Source organism: Podarcis vaucheri (assembly GCF_965113315.1).
Source record: "Podarcis vaucheri genome assembly, chromosome: 3".
Classification (NCBI taxonomy): Eukaryota; Metazoa; Chordata; class Lepidosauria; order Squamata; family Lacertidae; genus Podarcis; species Podarcis vaucheri.
The window spans coordinates 19,686,825-19,713,342 of record NC_138761.1 but is presented as its reverse complement, the minus strand read 5'-3'; the positions used below and the strand labels follow the sequence as shown (position 1 = coordinate 19,713,342).

The following is a 26,518-nucleotide window of genomic DNA, read 5'->3' as shown; positions in this document are numbered from 1 at the left end:
TTTATTGTTTCTTTTTCCTTTTGTGTTTTTATTTTTTTTCTTTTCTTTTTTTGTAACTTTGTCTTTTTTGTGTTGTTGTTGTTTTTAAATCCTATGTTTCAATAAATATCATTTAAAAAAACAACAACAGAAAGCTGTCTGTGGACAAATGCCAGCTCCCTCGGCCTGAAAGCGAGATGAGCATCGCAACCCCATAGTCGCCTTGGACAGGACTTAACCATCCAGGGGTCCTTTACCTTTCTACCTCATGTCATTTACATCAGGCAGCAAAATATTTTGAGTTAGCCTTGTGGAAGAGACAGACTTACAGCCCTGTTAACGCGTTCAAAAGAACATGCAATGGCCTACCCTATACGATGCATCTTTGTATGTTATTTTCAATATTGTGAAATATCATCTCACCCCTTATATACCCAACTGAGCAATAGACTCTGCAGGTGAGGACTTCCTGCCAATGCCATCTTATCGGGAGGTCCATTTTGCACAATGTAGGAACGCGCTTACAAGCCCCCCGTCAGACGTTCCTGTTGAATGTGGGGAGTTTGAGGACAGGCATAACCCAGGCAGACAGAGATGCTGGGGAGGGGATTGCATGTGTCTGCCTGTTCCCCCTCCCCAGTTTAAGCCCTCATGTGTGCGTTCTGTTGAACATACGGATAGGGATTTAGTCCGTTCTTCTTCCATCAGTTCAGTAGCATTAGGCAGGACCGTCGTGTGGGTAAGATTCCCCTAAAGTAAAGCATTGTGGTTCAACTCCAGATTTTTAATTAAAGTACTATTAAAGATTCAGGAGTAAAGTGACGGATGTAATGGGGCATTGCATTAAAATTAAAAGAACAGGGTATCTTCTAACTAAACCTAGACTGGTTTAATATTTAAGTTGCATAGAAGAGCATCAGTATATAGCTCCATCGGTAAGAGCATGACACTCGCAGAGTCATGGATTTGAGCCTGACATTGGGCAAAAGATTTCTGCATTGCAGGGGGTTGGACTAGAACAGGCTTCCTCAACCTCAGCCCTCCAGATGTTTTTGGCCTACAACTCCCATGATCCCTAGCTAGCAGGACCAGTAGTCAGGGATGCTGGGAACTGTAGTCTCAAAACATCTGGAGGGCTGAGGTTGAGGAAGTCTGGACTAGAATATCCTTCTAGTCCCTTCCAACTCTACAGTTCTATGATTATGAGCTAAACCTAGGTTCCATTTGTAGGCCAGGACAGAGCCCCAGCCCCATTTTTCTTTCAGGTATATTCTAGACGTGCCATTGATGCAATAACAGTCATTGGTAGCAGATTTATAATGAACTGTCTACACACCATTCCGTTTTGTTAGTTGTTCTGTGATGCTTCCCCAGTGTGTATTTATTTATTTAAAGTACTTATATCCTGCTTTCCCCCAAGTTGGGGTTCAAGGCAGTTTACAAACTTTAAAAAAACTATAAAATACAAAGGAATAAAAACAAACTCAAAACAGTAATTAAAATACATCAAAACACATTCAAAGCTGACAATTTTTAAAACAATTTTGCCAGTGTTATCACTCTATAGTAATCCAAAGCAGCACTTTTGCACTATAGTGGAACAAAGGCAGGACACCTCCCCCTTCCCCGCACCACAAACATCTAGTATAAAAAAATACAGGGTTTCAGCAGGAAGAAGAGTTTGGATTTGATATCCCGCTTTATCACTACCCGAAGGAGTCTCAAAGCAGCTAACATTCTCCTTTCCCTTCCTCCCCCACAACAAACACTCTGTGAGGTGAGTGAGGCTGAGAGACTTCAGAGAAGTGTGACTGGCCCAAGGTCACCCAGCAGCTGCATGTGGAGGAGCGGGGAATAGAACCCGGTTCACCAGATTACGAGACTACCGCTCTTAACCACTACACCACACTGGCTCTCACACAGGAAGTAGTGGGACATACACCAGTTTGAAACAAAGAAGTATGTCCACCCCAAAAAAAGTTTGCAGGCATGAACAGTACTTAAGATGGGATTGCATATAACCAGCCCAATGCCATCTTGAGCACAGATAATAACAAATGCACAATAAAAAGGATGTCTGGAGTCACAGAGTTTGTCTGGGTCATTGTAGACCCAGAGCTACTTCCAAAACCATGCTATTTTTTAATGTTGCATCTCCAGGAGGTGGCTGGCGGGGGCGTTGGAGGAAGAGGCATCTAATCAAACAAGGTTCTGACTGTATCAAATTTCTCAAGTACCTACTGATTGCAATACTTAGCACACAGCCGGTCCTGGAAATTACTTTAAAATGTTTAAGCTGAAGAGGAGGAGTATAGAGCTTACTGTGTGCGTATGTCTCCCCCTGTGTTTAATCCACACTTATGGGCAGAAAGGGGGCAATTCACCTGAGCATCTATCTCTCTTTTTTGCATTTTAAAATGTGTGCTCCCACACTTTAAAAAAAAAATTTCAGACCATTATGCAATTTCTCGAATAAGGCTAAAAAGTAGAAGGAAAATAAGTACATGTGAAAAGTGGAGGAAGGAGGGAAAAACCCCTACGGTGATAAAATGGCACCAAGTGGAAAGGCAGCAGTTTTCAAAATCAATGTTGAAATTTACGCTAAAAGGCTTTTTAATGTAAGTGCTACGGCATGACTACTTTAATAATTAAAAAGGTGGGAATGTGCAAATTAGGTAAAAGGCACAAATGGCGCAAGAGTGGAAAAGTACAAGCGAAGGTATGCTGAAGCATCAAGGCATCGCAATGAGCTCACTTGCTCACTCCATACAGTATGCCATTGCCCATGTCAAAACCACACCTCTTAGATGAGCTACACCTGTGGAGGTTGTGCCACTGTTGCTAAATGGCGCTGAATGCAGACTGCCTTGACTTAGATGCATAGGCCAAATGTTGTTGTTTTGTTGTTGCAGTTGATTCCCCCTTTTCGTGAACCCAGAGTCCATCAGCAGCCAAGTTTCCACGTCAGAGGCTGCAGGCTTTGTAGCCAAGAAGCCAACCCAAGTGTAGGGCACTCTGATTGTGCAGCTGATTGAGAGCATGAAATGACAGGCTGAGGAACAAAAGCACCCCCAGAAGAACCTCCTGTATCTGTAGGGCCAGAGTGCAGAACCTCACAGGCACCTACCCCAGGGCTTTAGGCATCAAATGCCTCCTCTGAGATCTCAGCAGTCCAGCAGCACAGGGAGTGCACCAGGTGTGAGGCTAGGGAATGGAGGAGAAGTGCATGTCTCCAGGGCAGAGTGTTGGCCCTTTAAGAATGTCAGGTTAGTTAGTCACAATAGGGAGGAGCCCTGAGAGCAAAAGCACTAAAAGGTTCCATGTGCTCTCAACTATTTTTGGAGCAAGCTGTTCACTTGGAGCTCTCCGTGGTCCTGAGATTTCTGACCAGTCTTGCCTCCTTCTCCATGGATTCTGGTACAGTATCAGGCCAGGCCAGGATGAGAATCGTCCCGGACCCTCCAAAGTTGCTATCCAGCACAGCAAAGATGCTCACTTTTGCACTGATGGAAATTTCTCTCCTGTGCCAAATAGCAATTTTGAGGAAGAGGATTTTCACTTAGATCATGGTGTGAGAGCAAAGAGTTAAATCTGGTCCCCATCTGTTATGGTCCCAATCCTAATCAGGATGCACAGCAACTGAGTTTTCCAGTGTGTGTGGGGGGGGATACACATACCTTTAACTGTGCATTTTACAGAGAGATGCGTGAGGAATTCAGTTTCTGTGAATCCTGAAGGAAAAGAACCTGCCCTCAGATATGAGAACAATTATCCTTTCGATTTCACAACGCTCTGAAATTTGTGATAGGTCTCAGCACAAACAAACTTACTAAAATGTGTTTTAAATGCATATTTTATGACCAAGCCATCTTTAGGCATGTGTGCACTGAGATAAAATACACATATGTATTTAAATAGGATTTTTTGTATGGATTATTAAAAAGAAATTTTGTAGAGTAATGCAGATATGAGGTGGAAGTGACTCATGCAGAAGACATTAAGTGTGAATGCATGCAAAGCTGCCATGGACCTGAAACAGACTGATCCATCCATCCCTCGTTAGTGTCACATGCAGTTTGATGAGCAATATTGACACAGGAGCTTACTGCTTTGGGAGGGAGAGTGGCTTGGGCCAATGCAGAGGAAGAAATCTGGCTCAAAGCATTCCTTTGTGTTAGGCTTCAGGCTGTCAGTATTTTGCAGGAGAGATGCATGTGCATGCTGCAAAATTTACTTTTGTGTAATTAATTTAGATTAAAGTGCTCTGTCACCTTTTCAGAAAATTAATAGTTTTTTGTGATTAGGAAAGTGATGGGAAAATGCACTGAAAAATAGGGAATGAACGTAAGATTAATGGGAAAACATAAAAACACCTAGTAAGCACACTAGAATTAATGCAGGATGAATGTCCAGTGCCATATAACCCCCCTGCATACAAATCAGAATGAACACTCAGAAAACACTGGATATAGTCTAACCTCCGCATAAGCTTTGTGCAAGCGAATCAGAATGAAGGCTGAGAAAAGAAGTCACCGGGAGCAGCCCTTAGAAACAAAAGAGGCAACAGAAGGGGATTTGGCTGCAGATTTTTTTTATCGATGGTTTAATAAGATGGGGGTGGGGTGGGGTTAGAAAGGAGGGGATCTTTGGTGGGGAAGTGTTAAGAAAGGTTCAGTGTTTAAATATCTGCAGCCTGGCTCTTAGATTTCCCTGGAGCAAGAAATAAGGTTCTGGGGTATGTTTAGGGTGTGAGAATTATAGCTCTGTGATGGTTAAACCACAGCTCTGAGGGTTCTGGGGTGAGAAACACACTTCAAATGTTTGGTGTGTACACACCAACATATAACAACGGAATTTTCTACTTGCCTACGCAGAAGTAAGCCCCAGCAAGTTCTCAGAGACTTACTCCCAAGTAGTTAAGTGTAGGATTTCAGTCAGAATAACTCAGATTACATTCCCTCAGCACTTGCTTTCCAGCTCGCTACTTAGTCAGTTTCACTAATCAAGGCTATCACAGCAAATTCCTCTCTCCGCAGAAATCCGTCTCAGTGAGGTTGATTTAGGTCTTTGCTGTTTTCTGCCAAGTGAGCTCCTCCTTCTATGTTATAGATTAGAAGAGAACAACATCTTTCAGGCAATACATTGTGCAGAACAGAACATGCCCGTCTTGGAACATAATTACGGAAGAACAATATCAAGGTCATTGCAGCTTCTTTCACTTTATCGTGTGATCTAATGGCACTGCAAAAAATAAACCAAAAAAAGTTTTTTGGTGTGTGTGTTTTTGTAAAAAATGCAGCTTAAAGGGCATGTTAGCTCTTGCACTGATCCTCTCAGGGACAATTCAAAAAGAAAAAGGTAAGACAGGGAAATGTCTTCAGGTAAAATACACCTTAGAGGAGACCATGATGGATAAAGTGTTCCCATTCGTAAAGCCAGCTGCTTGCTCACTTTATGCTTACTCTTTGCTACCTCTCCTATATCTCATTTAAATAGAAATAAGGGTGCAATTAGACATGACAAGGAAGATCCACAACCAGAATTTCCTAGAGTTCATCCACCAACCCACTGGTAGTGGTGGAGGGTCAGGTTGGGGCTATGGCGTTTGCAGGGGTGGCTACTTAACCCTTTCCCCTTATACCATTTTCCTGATGAAAACTGCAGTTTCCCCTGTGAAGGGAAAACAAGAGAAAATGTACCACTGCAGAATGCATGTACGGACATTTCCAGTCTGAATTCACGGTGGTGGTGTTTATTGTTAACTGATAATAGGGGAAACCAGCTTTTCTGTGCTTTAAGATGATTGTTGCCATTTATTGCTTTATACCCTTTAGTTTTATTAATACAGGAGCAGCTGGTATGGAGAGGTCTGGTGTCCTGTGACAGTCCTTGCCGCTTCCATGAATGGTGCAGGGGTAAAGGTAGGTGGCGCTCCATAGATGCACTGACAGAGCCAATCAGGTGCATCCACCAATGAGCTTAGGGAGTCCTGACCTCACCACCACCCTGTCCTGCCCCATCTTGGTAAGTGTGAGCAATTCCCATGCCCACTCCAGACCCTCCTGTATTAACGGAGCGACTGTTTCAAATGTCTTCTTGTTCTCTGCTCAGATCCCAATCTGACAGAGCATTCTTCAACATCAACTTCATTGGACTGGTCATGTTGTTCGGATGCCTGATTATCATCTTCCAAAGCAACTACCCTATTCCCAGCTTAAGAATGGAAAGCAAAATACCGGTGGACAACAAAAGAGGTTTAAAGACGCTCTCAAAGCAAATCTTAAAAAATGTAGTATAAGCACTGATCGCTGGGAAACACTGGCCTGTGAGCGCTCCAGTTGGAGAACAGCCTTTACCCAAGGTGTCATGGAAGCACGAACTCAGGGCAAAAAGGAGAAACGAGCTAAGAGGAAGGCACGTTTGGGAAACCTTCACCGTGATCTACTTCCACCTGGAAATCTATGTCCCCACTGTGGAAGGATGTGTGGATCCAGAATTGGCCTCCACAGTCACTTACGGACTCACTGTTAAGACCGTGTTCATGGAAGACAATCTTGTTCGGCTATGAGTGATCGCCAAAGAAGAAAGAAGGAGAGAGTTGTAAATATTTTCATAAAAGGAAGTTATAAGCCACCCCTGTGAGCAGATGCAAGCAAACAGATGTGAAAACGCCACAGGGAGTTATCTTTGGCATGGTGAACATTGGATAAGACACACGAGGAAGATCGGCACCATCCATTCAAAGCACGTTCAACACACATTTAATGCACGTGGCTTCCCTCAAATAAACCTGGGAACTGTAGTTTGTAACGGGTTCTGGGAATTGTAGCTCCGTGAGGGGAAAGTGACAGTTCTAGGCCACTAGGGAGGATTCATGTGTTTGAAATAGGTGCTGAATGTGCTTTAAATTGTGTCATATATAACTCAGTCTACTCATCTTCTGGAATAGGTTTTGAATGGGACCAAGCCTGGAGGCTGGTTGCCAACTCATTACTTACAGACTTGAGATTTCCTAAAATTATTCAATCCAATAGTCACTTCTCCTCACCCCACCCTAAATCAAGGTATCATGTCCTCACCACCTTCGTTGCTGTTTTTCTGAATGCATCTTGATAAAGTAAGGTTGGTGAGAGGGAGGTCAGCACTGCGACTGCTCTACACATGTGCAAACATTTTACAGCAGGAATGTGCTACCAACTTGCTGTGCTCCAGAAGTCACTGAACCACATCTCCCACCATCCTTTACCACTGGCGGTGCTGGCTGGGGCTGATGGGAGTCCCAACAACATCTGGGCAGCTACAATTCCCCACCCTTGCTGCAGAAAGAGAATGTGTGTCCCTCTCCAGCAACTGTCCAAGCTTTCTTAGGGAGGCCTACATCACACTGGAGAAACTTCTCCACATTAGGCTTCCTGTTTGCTGCGGCCATTGGAAAAGAAGTGCAGAATAGCCCTTAGGGGAATTCCGAGCGGGGTTTTTTAGAGGTCTCGCAAGGTGGACATGTGAGAAAATGAAACAGTTTTGGGAACAGATTTATAATGAATTGAAAAAGATATTTAAATACACTTTCCTGAAAAAGCCGGAAGCTTTCTTGCTAGGCTTGATGGGAGAGGAAATAGAAAAAGCTGATCAAAGGTTATTTATGTATGCTACGACTGCTGCCAGAACTTTGTTAGCCCAAAAATGGAAAGTACCAGAATTACCAGCAATAGAGGAGTGGCAGACAAAGATGGTTGATTATGCGGAACTAGCAAAACTGACCTGTAGAATCCGAAATCAGGAGGAAGCAAAATTCCAAAAAGATTGGAGTAAATTTACGGAGTACATAAATAATAACTGTAAAAATCTGAAGACTCTGGCAGCACTGAAATAAATCTTACGATGTGGGTAGGATCGGATACAACAAGAAACTGTGGAAAAGTAACTGATATAAGAAAACCTGTTGAAGTGAGGGAAGGAAGTCCATGCTGAGCAGAGCATGGGGAAAGAATGTGGGTAAATGATTGTTGAATTTTACTGTATTTTGTTTGTTTGTATTAAATGAAACACCAATAAAAAGCATTTTTTAAAAAAGAGAAACTTCACCACATTCTGAGGACATATAAAGTCAGTGTTAATCAAAACAGTCATTGCAAGAGAGGCTTAATATTCACCTGAGGGGAAAAGCTGCGTCTCTCGTATGTAGAAGCAGACAAGAGCCATGGTATGAAGGTATGAGAGGCGCTCCTTCTCTTCCTCCAAGATGGGCAGAAGGGAGCGCAGATTCTGCAGCTCAGCGTTGATCTGATCCCGGCGAGCCTTGGAAGCACCTTTAGTTGACCTGATGACCAAGAGTTGCAAAAGATGAGACAACTTGGCAGTTTACTCAGCACGGCCCCACAAAGTTCCTACAACGCTCCCAACATATGAGACAGTTTGGTTCACATGACTGCCCCCAATTTTCATACAATAAAGAGGTCTTGTGAAACTGTAGCTCCAACATAAGACTGCAAGTTGATTCCGCCCCCCCCCCCCGAAACATACAGAGGCCATGAATTCGCCACAGTTCATGAGGAAGAGAGGTTGACTGTTGAAGCACTCTGAGAATTGTAGCTCTGTGAGGGGAATAGAAGAAGAAGAAGAAGAGTTTGGATTTGATATCCCACTTTATCACTACCCGAAGGAGTCTCAAAGCGGCTAACCTTCTCCTTTCCCCTCTTCCCCCACAACAAACACTCTGTGAGGTGAGTGGGGCTGAGAGACTTCAAAGAAGTGTGACTGGCCCAAGGTCACCCAGCAGCTGCATGTGGAGGAGCGGAGACCCCAACCCGGTTCCCCAGATTACGAGTCCATCACTCTTAACCACTATACCACACTGGCTCATAGGGGTCTCCTAGCACGCTTAACCAAACTACAGTTCCCAGGCTGCTTTAAATGTATAGTGCAGGTGGGATCCTAATCTCCACTGCCATTTTGATTTAGTTAAATAAAAAAAATCACCTCAGTTTTACATGGGTGATATACTTTATGCATAGGGATAGACATCTGACAACTTGGGTTCTCCTCACTTTCCCATTTTTCCAATCTCAAATTCAGTTCTTCACATTTCTGCAGCAATGTATGATTTTTTCCCCTCATAAGAATTCACCAGCATTTTTGTATATTTGGCAGTTTGCCTCAGTGCAATGCATTATTTTCCCCAAGGCAATGCATTTTTACACATACACACAGTCTGCATTTTCATACACGTTAGTTGAAGAGCTGCCCTGCCGCTTTTAGAGAAGTGTGAAATTTGAAGAAGAGCTGTGTTTCCATCTGAGCACTGGTTTGAGAACAAATTAGGTAGCTTCTCGTTCGTTTAAAAGCTAATGGAATCGAATTCATCGTAGATCTCTCCTTGTAAGTGCATCCCATGTGGTGCAAGCAGGAATAATCCATTTTAGGAGAAAAGCTTCAGAACTAAGCAAGTTCCCTTTCATACAACCAGTGTTTCACTATATGATGCCCCGAATCGTTCCCCACTGGAAACAACAAATGAGGTAAAATATTATTATGACAACTTTGCCTTTTAAAATTTAGAAGGCAAAGTTGTCAAAAGAATGTTTTACCTCACTTAAGGGGACAAAGAGAATAATTCCTCGCACAGGACCATTTCACAGTGGTGCGAACAGCAACTATTCCAGATGGGTTTATAACTTAAGGCTCAGTGAACGGCACAGTAGGAGACTTTTTCTGAAAATGAAAACTCTCCCCAATGTATATGATTTCTCACTGAAGAGACAATTTCACCAGCATTCAGACACATAATGGGCCCAAAGTGACTGTGCTAAACTGTTCAAGAGAGACCATTTCAGGCCTGTGTGATTCAGGCTTAATTTTCCCTGACATGGTAAATCTCAGTCTTGGATGTTCCACTTCATACTTCAGGTGGACTGAATACTCCTCTATAAAAAAAACCCCAACAACCCAAAATCCATCCATAAAGGAAGCCAGATGCCAGAGAGAAGGATTCTATCCCAGCTTCCTTTTTGACATGCTACTTTTCTACATGCAGGGCATTTCTCTGAATGGAGATGTGTTCAGCTGTGTGAGATTTCACTGAGATCCAGCTCCAAAGGCCTTCTGGCAGTCCCCTCAGTACAAAAAGTGAGGTTACAGGGAACCAGGCAGAGGGCCTTCTCTGTAGTGGCACCTTCCCTGTGGAACACCCTCCCATCAGATGTCAAGGAAATAAACAACTATCTGACTTTTAGAAGAGATCTAAGGGAAGTTTTTAATGTTTTTTTAATGTCTTACTGTGTTTCAAGTTGTCAGAAGCCACCCAGAGGGGCAGGTGCAACCAAGTCAGATGGGTGGCAGTTATTATTATTATTATTATTATTATTATTATTATTATTATTATTACAATCTGAAGTGATACAGCTCCAGCCTTTTGACTAAGGTCAAGTGTGAAGAGATACAGGTTACCCCAGGTTTAACAGTTTGGTAGCAACCTCAGAGGCAACTGTTGGACTGAGGGAAAATCACTCGTAGTTTGGCAAGCAGTTGGTTTGCATAGGGTTACATAGGACTTTCCAAAAGACAGGGACAGCCTGAGACCTTTTGCTTCCTGAGGCGAAGAACAAGATGGCAGCCCCTCACATTCCATGTACGGAAACTCACTAGACTGGCTGTTGAATCTTATTTCAACAATGGCGATGGGACAGCATCTTCCTACACAGCCTGAGGGCAACAAGCTAGCTTAGGGGGAGCAGGGCAGGTATGAGGCAAACACCACTCTGCTGTATTTCACTGCCATTTCTCCCCCCTCAGTATCTGCCACCTGAGGTAATGGCCTCACTCTGACTAAAAGCAGGGCCGGCCCTAGCAAAAGACAAAGGTGCATACTGGATAAAAAATATCGGAGGGTGTCAAGTGTCCACATCACTGGCAACTAGTATGATACCTTATCACATGGCTGGGCCTTATCCATCCATGTGGGGAATCACTTTCAAATGTTAAGCCCCTCTGTGGAGCTACCGCCACACAAAGGGGTTTTTTGTCACCCATTTCACATCAGGAAGGTGAGGAGGGTGCTAACTTAGTTCATTCCTTAGGTTGGGCATCTAGAATTCTGCTCATCGACGATGAATTCTTTGGATGGCCTTGAGCAAGCCATTCTCTGTCAGCTTCAGTGCCTTCTGAGTATAAAACAGGAATATTAATGATCATTCTGTGCTGTAAGGTATGAATTATAGGGTGTTTTTCTTAATGCTCTGCACACTTAACAGTGGCAGAGAAAAATTGCATTAGTCACAGTTCTGACTTAACAGCACAACCCACTGCAGGTTTACTCAAAGGTAAGTCCCAGTGCCTTCAGCGGTGTCGATCCCATGTTGTTGCGGCTGCCATCCCAAATGCTATGACAGAGGTTTTTACGTGCAGGAAAGAGAGAAAGCTTTGTTCAAGGCTTACAGCAATACAGGTCAGGCTACAGGTACAGATTGCTACAAACAGAGTCCGAGAACAGCATCAGGAGTCTGAGGCCAGATAATATCTGTGGAGATGTCTCAACAAATGGTCATGCTTCTCCTGCCAGCGATACTCCCTCTGTGAGCCTGGTGTGCTTGAAGGAATATGCTTCTCCAAGGGGCACAGTCTGTTCCCAACAGCAGAGGTGGTACTGAGTTCCTGATGGCAGGATGGAGGCTGAGTTCCCTTGACTCCTCCTCCATCAGTTGACTTAGGTGGAGCAATGGATTAGTTTCTGCAGAGACCTGCACACCTTTCTGTGTCCTTCAACTAGGCAAAGGAATGGTAGAAGGCACCATCTGGGGAACCCTCAAGGGAAGGAGGCTCAGAGCCCAGAGATTGGTGGTGGGACAACGTTGAGAGGTCAGAGGGAGAAGACTGGGAAGAGGAGGAGTTGGAAGCTGAAGAGGTAACAGGGCTCGGTGAGCTGGGAGAGTCTGTGGCAGAGAGCAGTTCAGAATCAAGGGCAGAAGCTGAAGAACTGGATGTGGGAGGCCAAGAGTGTCATGGCTAAAAATTGGCCGCTGTTTCTTTAATGCTAAAAGAACTAAGTCAGCCTGAGTCAGCAGCCTACAATGAGTCATGCAACCTTTCACCAAATGGTACCTGTATATATAGAGTGGTCAGTGTTAGTGTGTGGTGTGGGTTGGTTGGATGGTAGAAAGCTGGTTGCGTTTGGTGTGTGTAAAAGCTGTCGGTCGTGGTTGGAGAAGAAGACTTTTTAAGAATAAAAGCAGCAATACCCTGCAAGAATACTCTTTCTCAAAGACTCTTTTGTGCCAACTAAGGTCTGAAGACTAGGCAAAGGAGTAAAAAGGAGGTCAGAACCTTTTCCTTTTCAAAACACTGACAAAGAGGCAGAGATGAGTCAGAATAGTGAAGAAGCATGGGTGTCTCCCCCTTCTGCTGCAATGAGATCCCCTCCCCTCGATCTCCCAGAACCAGAAGAGGCATGAAACAGGCAGATCAGGGAAAGGCTGCAAGCAGGCGTAGTCTCTGATTGCTTGGAAAAAAACGTTGGAGAGGAGGAAACGTAGATGGCTGTGGGAAGGCAAGGACCTTCAGTCTCAGCAACTGCTTCATGGAGGGCAAGACGGAGATGAGTTGCTGTGCTCATTAGGCCTGACACCCCACCATGTTTGTTACACTTGTTTTTTTTTTGCTAGCAAAGAGTTAACTCCAACCTGCTGGATGTGATTTACTGCTGGCTTGCTTCTGACAGCAAGCAAGAGGCATTATCAGAGTTCAAGGACACATTCCAGCCAGGCAAAAACACCCCAGGAGGGTGCAAAGCAGGGCTGGTGTGGGGTTTGGCCTGTGGAGAGGGTGTGTGGCTGAAGATGGAAAGACCCAAGTGCCAGAAAGAGAGCTTTGCAGGGCCGCATTTGGCCCCTGGGCCTGCAGTTCCCCATGCCTGGCTAAGGAATGGAATGTAGCAGCCTGGATTTCTGCTCAACCTGAAGTTGGTGTAGAGCAGCAACCATATTAAGCAGGGGAACAGATGCAGATGGGGGCAGAAGGACTCCTGTTTTTTCATAGTTGTGCAAAAGAAGGGATTTGAGCACCATATTTTTCGCTCTATAAGACGCACCGGACCACAAGACGCACCTAGTTTTTGGAGGAGGAAAACAAGAAAAAAAATATTCTGAATCCCAGAAGCCAGAACAGCAAGAGGGATTGCTGCGCAGCGATCCCTCTTGCTGTTCTGGCTTCTGGGATAGCTGCGTAGCCTGCATTCACTCCATAAGACGCACACACATTTCCCCTTACTTTATAGGAGGGGGAAAGTGAGTCTTATAGAGCAAAAAATACAGTATGTGCAGTTTTCATGGAGGGAGGAGTAAAGGAGTAGTCTGTGACTATGAAATCAGGGATCTGTGGTCCTCCAGATGCTGACCACTGATTCCCACAGGCAGGTTGGCCAATGGGCACATCTGGAGGGTCACAGGTGCTTCCCCATCTCAGAAACAAAGATTCTGCCCTCCTTTGTATCTGACCATCCACAATTCATCCAGAGACAGAAAGCATCTTTTGACTAGGACCATGCTTCAGTTTTGCTTTTGCTTTTTTAAAGAAAGCCATTACTTTTTAGCTGGCTAAACCCTGTTTTCTTTTGTTTGTTTTGCATTACTTCTCTCTCTCTCTCTCTCTCTCTCTCTCTCTCTCTCTTCTTTTTTCTTTTTGCAAAGGAGCCCCAGGGAGAGCTTAGAAAAAGGGTAATCAATAAGGAAACAGCAGCATTAGAGATCAGGAGGGAGAAAAGAGCAGATGGATTCGGGGGGAATTCTGTGCTGCTGAAAGTGGACCATTCAGCATAGAAATTCAATATGCACTTCAGTTATTGTATGTGATGGTTCCCATGACAACCGCCGCGCAGCCATGCGAGGCATTCAGCTGTGCAAAGGGGCTGGCAGCTGGCAGACAGGCGTCAGCACTCCCATCTCTTGGAGCTGGGAACTTTAAAGAACTGGTGGTGCAGAGTAGACTCATCTCCCCAGAGGCCAGTGCTAAAAAAAAGAGATAAGCTGCCTTATCTCAAGTTGGACTATAGGCCCACCTAGCTCAGTACTGTCTTTCCCCCAACCAGGTGCCCCTTAGATGCTGCTGGACTACAACTCCCATCAGCCCCAGCCAGCAGGACCAATGGTCAAGAAGGATGGTAGCTGTGGTCCAAAACACCTGGAGGCTAGTCTATGCAGACAGACAGTGGCTCTCCAGAGCTTCAGAAAGGTGTCTTACCTGCAGATGCCAGGGATTGGACCTGGACAGGTACAGTGAGCTATAGAGCCACTGAGCTATGGCCCTTCCCTCACCACTGTGTTTAAACCAAAGTACAGTGGTACCTCTGGTTACAAACTTAATTTGTTCCGGAGGTCCGTTCTTAAGCTGAAACCATTCCTACCCTGAGGCACGCTTTCACTAACCGGGCCTCCCGCTGCACGAGGCGTGCAATTTCTGTTCGCATCCTGGGGCAAAGTTCGCAACCAGGAGCAGCTACTTCCGGGTTAGCGGAGCTCATAACCTGAGGTGTTCGTAACCAGAGGTACTACTGTACTGGTTTTGCTCCACCAAAGTTAATGCAAGCACTTTCCTGCTTTTAACAGTTTGTTTTGATTGTAAGCTTGAGGGCAGGGACGTGTGCACTTTGGTGTAGATGTAGCCCCAGCACACTTGACTTTTTTGTTGTTGTTTTGTTTTAGAAATGATCAGTAGAAGAATAACCATGAACTCCCCTTATTCTGCCCAGCCAATCAACTTCCTTCTCCTAAGGGTATTTGTCCTGGTGGTCACTAGGGGACTACGCAGCCTCGTCTATCTGATGTAGAAATGTGTCCTATGGGGCAACACTTATAGCACAATCCTAAGCGTGCTGATTCAGAAGTAAATCCCACTGAATTCAGTGGTCCTTACTCCCCAGTTGCTACATTTAGGATTGCAGATTTCAATTAATATTGAGCACTGAGGAAAGGAGAGAGGATCTTTTGCTGGTAACGCCCAAAATTTGTTCTTAGATCTTCAGGTTTTGTGGAAGAAAAAGCTCTCAGCGGCTAATAATGATTGTATTACATATGCTGTATAGAACAATAATATAACATACACTCACACACAACTTAAATAGCCTTGGGAAAATGTGTATATAACATGCATGCATTTGATCGTGCATCTGTATCTGTGAATTATTGTTCACACACATACAGACACATTTTTACTTGAATGTTGGTGGGGAAGGAACTTTAAAGATTTGAGAACTGAATAACAGGTAAATAAGCAGGTTATAAGGGGCTCAAGTGTGACATGGATCTCTCTAGGCTACATTCACACTCTACATTAAAACACTACGATACTGCTTTAAACATTCATGGCATCCCCCAAAGAATTCTGGGAGCTGTAGTTTGTTTAAGGCTGCTGAGGGTAATAGGAGACTCCTTATTGCCCTCACAGAGCTACAATTTCTAGAGTTCTCTGTGAAAAGAAATAGATTGTTAACGCACTCTGAGAACTGTAGCTCTGTGAAGGGAATAGGGTTCTCTTAACCAGTGCTTTTTTCTTAGGGGACGCATACCCTTGAACATTTTGTGATTCTAAGTTTGGCCTCATTGAGGGACAGTATTTCAATATGAGTAGGAAAATGAGAGTACCCCAAAACATTATTTTTTTGGGGGAAAGCACTGCTCTTAACAACACTTAGCACCCTAAACAAACTGCAGCTCCCAGAATCCTTTGAGGGAAGCCATAGCTGTTTAAAGCAGGGACCATAGTGCTTTAAATGTATGGCATGAATATAGCAGAACGAGGTCCACATCATACTTGAGCTTCTCCCCTAGAAGACTCTCCAGCAGATGTTCTTCCAGCCAGTCCTTCAGGGAAGAGGATTTCATGCCTCCCACTTTACAATTCTGCTGGAAATGCTTTCATGTGCAACCTGGAGATAGATAGGACCCGCAGCTTCCGTCTGGAGTCTGGCCATGTAAACATTTGCAGCCTCAATGATTCATTGGTTAGTGGGACCAGGACAGCCTCTGCCAGTTGACGGTGCTGCCACAGGTGACAGGTCCGGTTTGGCATTGGCTGAACCATTCCGGTTTGCTCTCTGCTCTGCTGCTGGCATCTAGCATTGAGCACATCTCCTGTCCCAGCAGAGGAAGCAAGTGCTTTGCAGATGCTTCGGAACAGCTGTGCTGCTAACCCTAAAATGTTGTCAGGAACTAATGGTGTTTACTCACTGAGCGTCAGCTGCTGGCTACAGAAAGAATACCAGCAATGCTCCAGCCACAGAAAGCCTTAGCGCAGGGATGGGGAACCTGTGGCTCTCCAGGTCTTGTTGGACTCCAACTCCCATCAACCAGCATGGCCAATTGTCAGTGGGAGTTGGAGTCCGGCAACAACTGGAAGGTTGCAGAGGTTCCATATCCCTGCCATAACAGATGCATACCTTCCAGCATCCGAGTGGTCCCAACTGGGACGCTTGTTTTTGGTGCTCCTGCAGGAGCCAGCAGACTTGTGCAAGACCAAAAAAACAAGCAGCTTTTGGTCCAGTGCTTGGCACAAGGCAGCTGACTAGTGGCAGAGCTCCAGACCCAAAAATGGGACATTCCGGGATCCAATCAGAAGCCGGGAATGGTTTCTGTAATCCCCACTTAAATCGGGAACAGTTGAGCAGCAGGCAGATTGGATGCTGGTTTGGAACGAAGAGACTCTTACAGTGCAATCCTATGTATACAGTGGTACCTCTGGTTGCGAACAGGATCCGTTCTGGAGGCCCGTTCGCAACATGAAAAGCCGGCAACCTGAAGCGCCGTACGATCTGGTGGTTGTGTGCATGCGCGAAGCGCGATTTAGCGCTTCTGCGCATGCGCAAGCAGCGAAACCCAGAAGTAACCCTTTCCGGTACTTCTGGGTCGCCGTGGGATGCAACCTGAAAAAAACGTATCATGAAGCAAACGTAACATGAGGTATGACTGTATTTACTTGGAAGTTGCTCCACGTCCTCCTGACTCCCTCCTTTGGCAATCTGCACAGAATTTTTGCTTAATGGTTGCCATTAATTTGATTTTAATTAATTTTTATAATGAAATGTTTTTAGAATGTTGTGTTATTTTATTGTTGTTAGCTGCCCTGAACCCGGCTTTGGCTGGGGAGGGCGGGATATAAATAAAATTTGTTGTTGTTGTTATTATTATTATTATTATTATTATTATTATTATTATTATTATTTCTGCAGAGCTGTGTGCCTCAGCTGATTAGTTTAAGTAGTTAAATTTATTAAATTTGGACACAAAGCAGGAAAACCGGTAGTTCTAAAGGGGGACAGCAGCATTATTTTTAGATGGTGTACGCGTGTATAGGAGGATTTTTGCACCAAGAAGGTTGACTGGAGGCAGTTGGTTCTTCGCCCGCCCTGCCCGCAATGTAGACTCAGGTAGGGAAAGAGAGAAGGATCGTCTCTAACCTGAATGGCTTTGTGGTCCTGATCTCCCGCCTGGAGACTGATGCAGTTGGGCATCTCGAGATGCAGCTCTCTGTCCTGATTGGCTTGCGGCAGTTTTCACACAAGATGGTCATGGTTCTGGAAAAGCGATGGAAACACTGAAAGGAGGGAGGGAGTCCTGGGGTTGTGTCCAAGGCCATGCTAAGTCATAGTTCTGTCAGGTAAAGGATTATCACTAGTGCGGTACTTTCACCTGGCCACAGCCCAGTCCCAGTCTGGTCACATCCTAGCTCCTTTTTTTTTTTAAGTGGGAAGTGCAATACAGTGGTACCTTGGGTTAAGTACTTAATTCGTTCCGGAGGTCTGTTCTTAACCTGAAACTGTTCTTAACCTGAAGCACCACTTTAGCAAATGGGGCCTCCTGCTGCCGCCGTGCCGCCAGAGCACAATTTCTGTTCTCATCCTGAAGCAATGTTCTTAACCTGAAGCACTATTTCTGGGTTAGCGGAGTCTGTAACCTGAAGCGTATGTAAGCTGAAGCATATGTAACCCGAGGTACCACTGTAATAGGGTTCTCGTATAACATCTAGTTTGGTGCTGAGCTCATGTGAACACTAAAACGAAACTGACTACTATGGATATTGTTAGATTTTGATATTGGTAAAGCCTGTGTAAACAAAAGTGAAGCTTTCGTTATGCCATTGAGAATTGTCATTGGGGGCTGTGAAGGGGAGGAAAGCATTGAGCTATGTGCAGCAGCCCTGATAAAAATCCACCGCTGTTTTGGTAATAACAACAACCTGATCAATGCCAGAGCATCAAATGGTTTACAAAATATTTAAAAACCAGTTTAAAATATGCAATAAAACGACCCCATCAAAATATATGGACATACAGACAGCAAATTTAAATGGGTGCCCGTAAAAGCGCAGACGCCTTCTGAAGATTGTTCCTCATGTTGCCTAAAGGGCGCTGTTTGGGCACAAGAGAGAAAGGTTTCAAGGCTTTGCAGAAGTACAAAGAGAACCTTAAAGGGAGGGGAAAGACTTTTAAGCAAACAGCAGGAGGCAGAGAACCTCCAACAGCCCAATGAGGACTGAGCATGCTTGGTGCCAATGGAACACTGTTTGTTGCGGGACAGGAATGGAAAATTGTGGCGGGAGGAGTAATGGAGTATCCTGGGAAAGGGCATGGCTGACTGGCTGGAGCCCAGGACAGTTCACACTGCAAAGTTTGGCACCAGGCCAAGTTTATTTTTTTATTTTTTGAATTTATATACTGCCCTATACCTGGAGGTCTCAGGGCGGTTCACAGAAAAGACCAACATAAAAACCACAATATATATATACTAAAAATAAAAACAGCAACCCAATAACACACACCCCTCAAAAAAAGAGCCACATTTTAAAAAGGGCATAGGATGTCAATCAGATCAACCAAAGGCCTGGTTAAAAAGGAACTATTTGTTTTATTTATTGGATTTATATATGTTGCTAACTATAAAAAGCAAAACACAAACCAGAGATGTATCTTCAGATTATGTGTTTAGCATTGTGTTCTACTTTGGCTCTTAGTTATTTATTATATCGGGATTTAATATATTTACCATTAATATGTTATGAGAACGATGGCTTACTAAGACTACATCTGTACCTTACTTAATTCTTCAGTGACGACTGAGCAGTGACTTTGGTCACATCCCCACAAATCATTTAAATTACATTTAAAGCACCCGGCTTTCCCCAAAGAATTATGGGAACAGAAGTTTACTCTTAAGGGATACAGTTCCCAGCACTCCTAATAAACTACAGTTCCCAGAATCCTTGGAGGGAAGCCATGTTCTTTAAATGTATGTTGTGGTTTTTCTGCCTCTTTTATGAATTGGAAACGAACTTTCTACCCTGACCTCTATCTGTGTTGGAGCATGACACCAGCATTAAATTTTCACTACCCAGCATCAAATTTTCAGTAGCCAGCATCAATCTTTTAGAGGCCGGCACTGTATAGGGATGGGAATAGGACTGCCAAAACTCTATAGGAACCAGCTTCAAAAGTTTTTGATGCATATAATTTTCCCACCCCGATCATGCTTGCTGCCCAAAGTCTTGCATCAGGAGAAAAACTGCCCTACTTCAAAGACAAAGGGACACTTTGGAGACCGAAACAATGGAAGTTGAGCAGTACATTCAGGAGGTCAGGGGAAGAGGGTTTTTAAAAATGAGGAATACATCCGGAAATCTATTCCTAGAATGCTCCGACACATCCAAGAAGCTAATTTGTAAAAAGGGCTCAGCTGCAGAATTCAGTGCCAGAGGTCAACATGTAAACAGAATATAAAGAGACCCTTGAGCATGCACCGAGTGCCTTTCCTACGCTGCCGAACAACCACAGCCAGCCCTTTAAGTATCTGGGATTAGAGGCAAGGGCTTCTGAGGGCAAAGAGATTAACATGCAGACAGACTTCAGTCTCTGCATTTTTGAATTAAAAAATGAAGGCTGTGTACACACCATGCATTTAAAGCATCTTTAAAACATATAGCTCCTCCAAGCCCCAGGAGCTATAGTTGACCTACCACAGACCTATGATGACAAGCACCCTTAACAAACTACAAATCGCATAATTATTATTTGGGTGGGGGTGTCATGTGCTTTGAATGTACAGCATGTACGCAGCCTGGGGCTGTGTACTATAACTTTGAAGCACATTTGAATTCCTGTTTCCTCCTCAAATGATTCTGGACACTTGTTTAGACCTCACAACTCCTCGCAACCCTTAACAAACTACAGCTTGCAGAGTTCCTTGGAGGGGCGGGCGGGAATGTGCTTCAAATGTGCTTCAAAGGTACAGGAAGGCACGCAGCTTACATGTGAGCAAATCGCACGGAACCAGAGCAAGGATGAGGAACCAGAGGCCTTCTAGATGTTGCGGGCGGACTACAACTCCCATCAGCTCCAGCCAGCATGGCCCCAATGGTCAAGCCTGATGGGAGTCAGAGTCCAACCACATCTGGAGAGCCAAAACTGATCTTGCAATGGTCCCAGCCTCTTTCCTGGTGCAGATGTAAAAAAACTAAGCCAGCGCAACCTGACCCTTCCGTGCATCTGGATCACAAGAGCCAGGGGGCAACTGGATCCAAAATTAGCTGCATCAATGCGCCCTGCGCTTCAATGTCTCTGCTGTCCACTGGGTGGTACTCCTGGTAATGAATTGATAGGGAGCTGTTCAGGGTCACAAGCCAGTCTTATTGCTTGGCAGTGACTGGGCTAGAATTAGGGCGACTCAGCTGAATCCAAGTGCTAAGCCCCAGGCGGCTGCAAGACAGCTAGATTCGCTACCTCCTTAGGGTAGCAAACTAATAATAATAATAATAATAATAATAATAATAATAATAATGACATACAAGATCTGGTCAGATCTGGCCCAACCATCCCCTAAAAGGACTTCTTACCTCTTTCCTCTCTCTGTCTGGGTCTGAACTTGCTGACCCCTTGTTCTCAAGAGCGCCTTCCTTTTGTAGTCACCCCCTCCTGGGGAGGTGGGGGGGGAGAGAGGGGCCGTCAGGCCAAACGGGGGATAAAATTACCTCTTGTGACGCAATTCTAAACATCTCTGCGCTATTTTTAGAAAGCAGGCTTCTAAAAATAGCCTGACCACCACTCCACAGCCTGCTTGTTGTAATCTGATAGGGGAAGCAATAAAGGGAGGCTCTGGCTCTTTAAAGCCGGCTTGTCATCTCAGCAGGGAATTGGGGTTACGGGTGGGGGTGGGGGTGGGGGGGGTCACTCCCAGTGGAGGAGGATTATCCTCACTTTGAGTCACAGTGATGTCGCTGATGAAGGGGATGCGGTGATGCCCTTAAGAGCTGCTAGCTATATGGGATTCTCCAAGCAGAAAACGAAACGATTCAGGAGCAAGCGCAATAACAAAACTTAGCAATTGCAACATGTTATAAAAAGCGTTTTACGTATGTTATCTCTGTCCTCCTTACAAGCAATCCTGCAAGGTAGGCGAATATTACTGTCCTCATAGATTGCAGGGAACTGAAGCTGAACACATATAAACGAATGTACTGCGATGGACCCACGGCTTCTCCTAGCTAGACTACCAGGCTCAGAAAATCCTGCTAGTGGCCCTGAGGGCAAGAGAGATCAATGAGTTGCCCAAGGCCTCTGAGTGAGTTTGTGGCAGAGGCAAGATCTTCATCCGAAGACCACAGCGAAATGCTGTGACTTCCATGGTCAGCTAGTGGTGCAGGTTTGTTAAATCCAAAGGCGAATTTATTTGTTGAAGTTGCACATGCAGCCCCAGTGCAACTTACTTTTTTTATATAAATTTTTTTTATTGGTTTTACAGAATTTTTTATAACAAACAAACACATAAAAAGACATACAAACACGTATAGTTTCATAATATTTTTTCCATAAACCTCTTTTCTCGGACTCCCCCATACCTCCCCTTTCTGCATCCCAATGTCCATAGTTTTTTTAGCAACTTGTAAATATTTCTTTCGAACCTCTGTCATCTTAATCTTCTCCTTAATCTGATCTTATATCACTGTAACCCTTTCTTTCTGAAAACCTTGACATTCTAGCATTCATCAAGTTTATAATAGTCCTTTAAATAAATTTTAAATTTCTTCCATTCTTCTTCCGCCGTCTCTCTTTCCTGATCGCGGATTCTGCCAGTCATCTCAGCCAATGTCATATAGTCCATCACTTTCATCTGCCATTCTTCCAAGGTGGGTAGATCTTGTGTCTTCCAATACTTTGCGATAAGTATTCTTGCTGCTGTTGTAGCATACATAAAGAAAGTTCTGTCTTTCTTTGGCATCCCAGTGCAACTTACTTTTTAGGGTTCGACCAGTCTGCATCATCAGCCAAATCCTGAATTAAACGGATGCTCTGCTGGCTACAGTGGATCATATTGTCTCCTCTCCAAAGACTTGATTTGGTCATCTGACCATCTAGACAAGTGCCCTCATATTAATTGGGATGCAAAGGAGTTGGAGTGCAGCTCTGGGGTAGCTTAGTTGGTAGAGCATGAGACTCTTAATCTCAGGGTTAGGGGTTTGAGACCCAACTTGGACAAGAGATTCCTGCATTGCAGGGGGTTGGACTAGATGACCCAATTCTATGATTCTATGTTTCATGAAGATATGGGGTGGTGGGCAGATGGGCCTTGGGTCCAGTCCAACAGAGCTCCTGTTCTTCATTACTGTTTGGATGGCACTTAAGCAATCACTTGAGGGCCAGTCCACGTTTTTCGGGACTCATAGCAAAAATATACACGGAAAGCCAGAGCAATTCCCCAAAACTATGGACTCAGCTATACAGCTGCAAATAGAACATTTTAAATGTGTTTTAAGTGCATTATACAAATGTGACACTAGATGGTGAGGGTGAGCTAATGGGAAATTCAATATATATATTAAAACGTTTTTTAAAACAGCATTTTCACAGTGTTTTTTCATATATGTCTAGATCCATCCCATTTTATGCACAAAACAGAAGATCCCAATGGAACCGCCCACGGCAGGTACAAATTAAGAATAACCATGTAGTTAAAAAGGTAAAGGGACCCCTGACCATAAGGTCCAGTCGTGGCCGACTCTGGGGTTGTGGCACTCATCTCGCTTTACTGGCCGAGGGAGCCAGCGCACAGCTTCCGGGTCATGTGGCCAGCATGACTAAGCCACTTCTGGTGAACCCGAGCAGCGCACGGAAACGCCGTTTACCTTCCCACTGGAGCGGTACCTATTTATCTACTTGCACTTTGATATGCTTTTGAACTGCTAGGTTGACAGGAGCAGAGACCGAGCAATGGGAGCTCACCCCGTCGTGGGGATTCGAACCGCCGACCTTCTGATCGGTAAGTCCTGGGCTCTGTGGTTTAACCCACAGCGCCACCATAGGGTCTCAAGACTGGCCATCTGAGGGAGGCTGCCTCACCTTACCTAATGTTAAGGCTCGCCCTGCAACATCCCTGGCAATTGTGAATGATGTGCGTATACCTAACTGGCTGGGTTTCCCTGAATCACACGGGAAGGAGCAATAAAGAGCAGTTTCTGCTGGCATGATTATTTTGAGGCAGCCTTTCCCTACCTAGTGCTTTCTAGATATTTTGTACTCCAGTCCCCATCATTCCTGACCATTGGCCATGCTGGCTGTGGCCAATGGACATCAGTTTGGGAAAGTCTGTTGTGGGGGAACTGTATCTTACACAATTCAGAGCACATATTACATCCCCCCCACTTTGTTTCCCTTTGCTTTTTAGCCTAAGGTTGAGATTTCGTATACCATGCCTTTCATCAGGGATGTTGCTGGTTTTCCGTCTCAAAGAGATGTTCACACTTGGATCAGGTCCAGCTTGTTGTGTTTAGAGTAGAAATCAGTGGGGGGGGGGAATCCCTGTCTCTTTCGATAAAAACAAAAAACTTGGAGCAAGTGTGCGCGCACTTCATCCCTTTATCCCAAATGTTCCTATTGGGATTTGCAGTCTGGCATGGTTTATTTAAGAGTGATCAGCAATACTGACTGTGGCATTCTGTGCTGGAATTGTAAGTCCTGCAGGAAACCTTGCTGAAGCCTGTGATTACAAGACCCTAGAACAAAGCCTGAGTAACAGCATGTTCTGCAGACTGAGAAAGATCTCACTTTGCTTCTGGCATCACACAGGGCCATGATGATCTGTAGCGCAGCAACATCCAAGCATCCACCCACTAGTTATGCTTGGGGCTGCACTTAACAAAACATCTGGGCTAGGAGAACCCCAATTTCTGCAACCAAGAAACAGAGCTGTGCAAATTGTGCAAAGAAGCTTGTGCATGTTGCATGCGCCACGCCAGTTCTATCAATGGTATAGAGGTTATAGCAGGGGTCGGCAATGTTTACCTCGCCTGAGCCTGTTCACTCCTGTGGAGAGTCCTCTGTGGGCCGGATTGCTAATGTGCACGCGCCCCCACGATTTCTGGTGTCGGTGTCTGCATCTGCACAGACGTGATTTCCGGTATCTGCGTAGACGCGATTTCTGGCGCCGTGGAAGCGAGTCCTCGCATTGTGCTGCGCCAGTTTAGCGCAGCACACGGGGACTAGTCGAGCGGGCGGCTCAGTTTGGGGGTGGCTCGTGGGCCGGTTAAATGACCCCTGTGAGCAGGCCCAGACAGAGGGGGGGCCATATGGGCCACTTGGCCCAGGCCTCCGATTCCAAAGGTGGCCTTGCTCAGCATTATTTATATACCGTATTTTTCGCTCTATAACACGCACCCGACCATAACACGCACATAGTTTTTAGAGGAGGAAAATCTGTAGGCATGCCACCCATAGGCATTCCCTCCATAACACACACAGACATTTCCCCTTACCTTCTAGGAGGAAAAAAGTGAGTGTTATGGTGCAAAAAATACAGTACTTATTTATAAGACCGCAGTTATCCCTAGGGTAAAAAAAGGGGGGGCACATTATCTACCTGGCCCGGGCCTCTGCCTGGCTCTGCCTGTGGACGACTTCTGACCCATGGGCCTTAGGTTGCCTACTCCTGGGTTAGAGTATCAGACTAGGGCCTGGGAGACCAGGATTCGAATCCCCACTCAACCTTGAAGCTCACTGGATGACCTTGGGCCAGTCACTGTCTCTCAGCCTAACCTACCTCACAGTCTTGTTGTGAGATTAAACAAGGAGGTGAAGAACCACGTGGGCTATAAAAGGCGGGATATAAATGCAATAAATAAATTTCAGATACCTATGAACCTTTTGGCAGGTGAATTCAGGCTTTGAGGTCCTCTCCCCTAGCATGGAAGACGAAGAGCAGACTCCATTTGAGGATCTCTCCCTCATTACAGTCGATCAGGTATATGAAGACGAGCAGCAAAGTCAGTCCTCAGGGAATGTGCAGGCGACCTTGGAACGGACAGCTCACGGAAGAACCCCGACCAAACCCAAGACGAGGCGTGTAGTGGTGATAGGGGATTCCCTACTGAGGGGAACAGAAGCAGTGATCTGTGGGCCTGACAAGATGTCTCGGGAAGTGTGCTGTCTCCCCGGGGCTAAGATCCAAGATGTAACTGAATGACTGCAAGGAATCATAAAACCCACTGACAAATACCCCTTCCTCTTGGTTCATGTGGGAACCAATGACACTGCAAGCAATAGCCTCCAGAAGATCAAAAGAGACTACGAGGCTCTCGGCAGGAAATTGAAGCAACTAAATGGACAAATTGTCATCTCATCTGTCCTCCCAGTTGAACGACGTGGCCCAGGGAGAGAGGGGAAAATAGTGGAAGTGAACAGCTGGCTTCGCAAATGGTGTAAACAGGAACGGTTTGGATTCTTAGATCACGGACTGCAGTTTCTTGAAGATGGACTTCTGGCAAGTGATGGGCTGCACCTCACAACAGTTGGGAGAAATGTTTTTGCCAAAAATCTCAGAAACCTCATCAGGAGGGCTTTAAACTGACTAATGTGGGGGAGGGAGACAGTGCTCCTGAAGGTAGGAGTCTATCAATTAATGAAGATGATCATCCAAATGTCATAGACCAAATGGAGCAAACAGCACGCGGACCTAGTGGTGGGAGGAAAAAATCCTTAAATAAGAGACACGGGGGAATGATTAATGGACTTCAATGTCTGTACACTAATGCGCAAAGCATGGGAAATAAACAAGATGAGCTTGAGCTCTTGGTACAGCAAACTAAATATGACATAATAGGCATCACTGAAACCTGGTGGGATAAGTCCCACGATTGGAATGTAATAATGGAGGGATACAATCTATTTCAGAGAAACAGACCAGACAAGAAAGGAGGAGGAGGAGTGGCGTTATATGTCAGGGATGTGTATACCTGTGAAGAGATCCAAGATTTAGAACCTCAAAGCCAAAGTGAGAGCATTTGGGTCAAAATTAAGGGAGAGAAGAATAACAGAGACCTCATTGTGGGAGTTTACTATAGATCCCCAAGCCAAACGGAGGACACAGATGATGCCTTCCTGGAACAGATGGCCAAGCATGCAAAAGGAAGGGAGATAGTAGTAATGGGGGACTTCAATTACCCAGATATTTGTTGGACGTCAAACTCAGCCAAGAGCATAAGGTCAAACAGATTCCTCACTGGCCTTGCAGACAAC

The 26,518-nt window shown here is 45.0% G+C and overlaps 1 protein-coding gene across 7 annotated transcripts in view; it reads right to left on the bottom strand.

Annotated features, from left to right (window-relative positions):
- The window catches only part of LOC309529423 (hypoxia-inducible factor 1-alpha-like), a 36,485-nt gene extending 15,551 nt beyond the window's left edge, over nt 1–20,934 (bottom strand). The window contains exons 1-3 of one of the 7 annotated variants that reach the window (XM_082217565.1): nt 20,848–20,934; nt 17,420–17,536; nt 8,133–8,299 (exon numbers count right to left, since the gene is read on the bottom strand). In XM_082217565.1, the coding sequence (XP_082073691.1) occupies nt 8,133–8,299; nt 17,420–17,532 (280 nt within the window). In that variant the 5' untranslated portion in view covers nt 17,533–17,536; nt 20,848–20,934. Of the gene's footprint in view, nt 1–2,797; nt 3,064–3,106; nt 3,181–8,132; nt 8,300–8,426; nt 8,473–10,557; nt 10,873–16,193; nt 16,503–17,419; nt 17,537–18,293; nt 18,311–20,847 lie in introns of those variants that run through there. The other 6 variants (XM_082217566.1, XM_082217569.1, XM_082217570.1 and 3 more) reach the window with 6 other exon arrangements.
- Nucleotides 20,935–26,518: the final 5,584 nt, after the last annotated feature.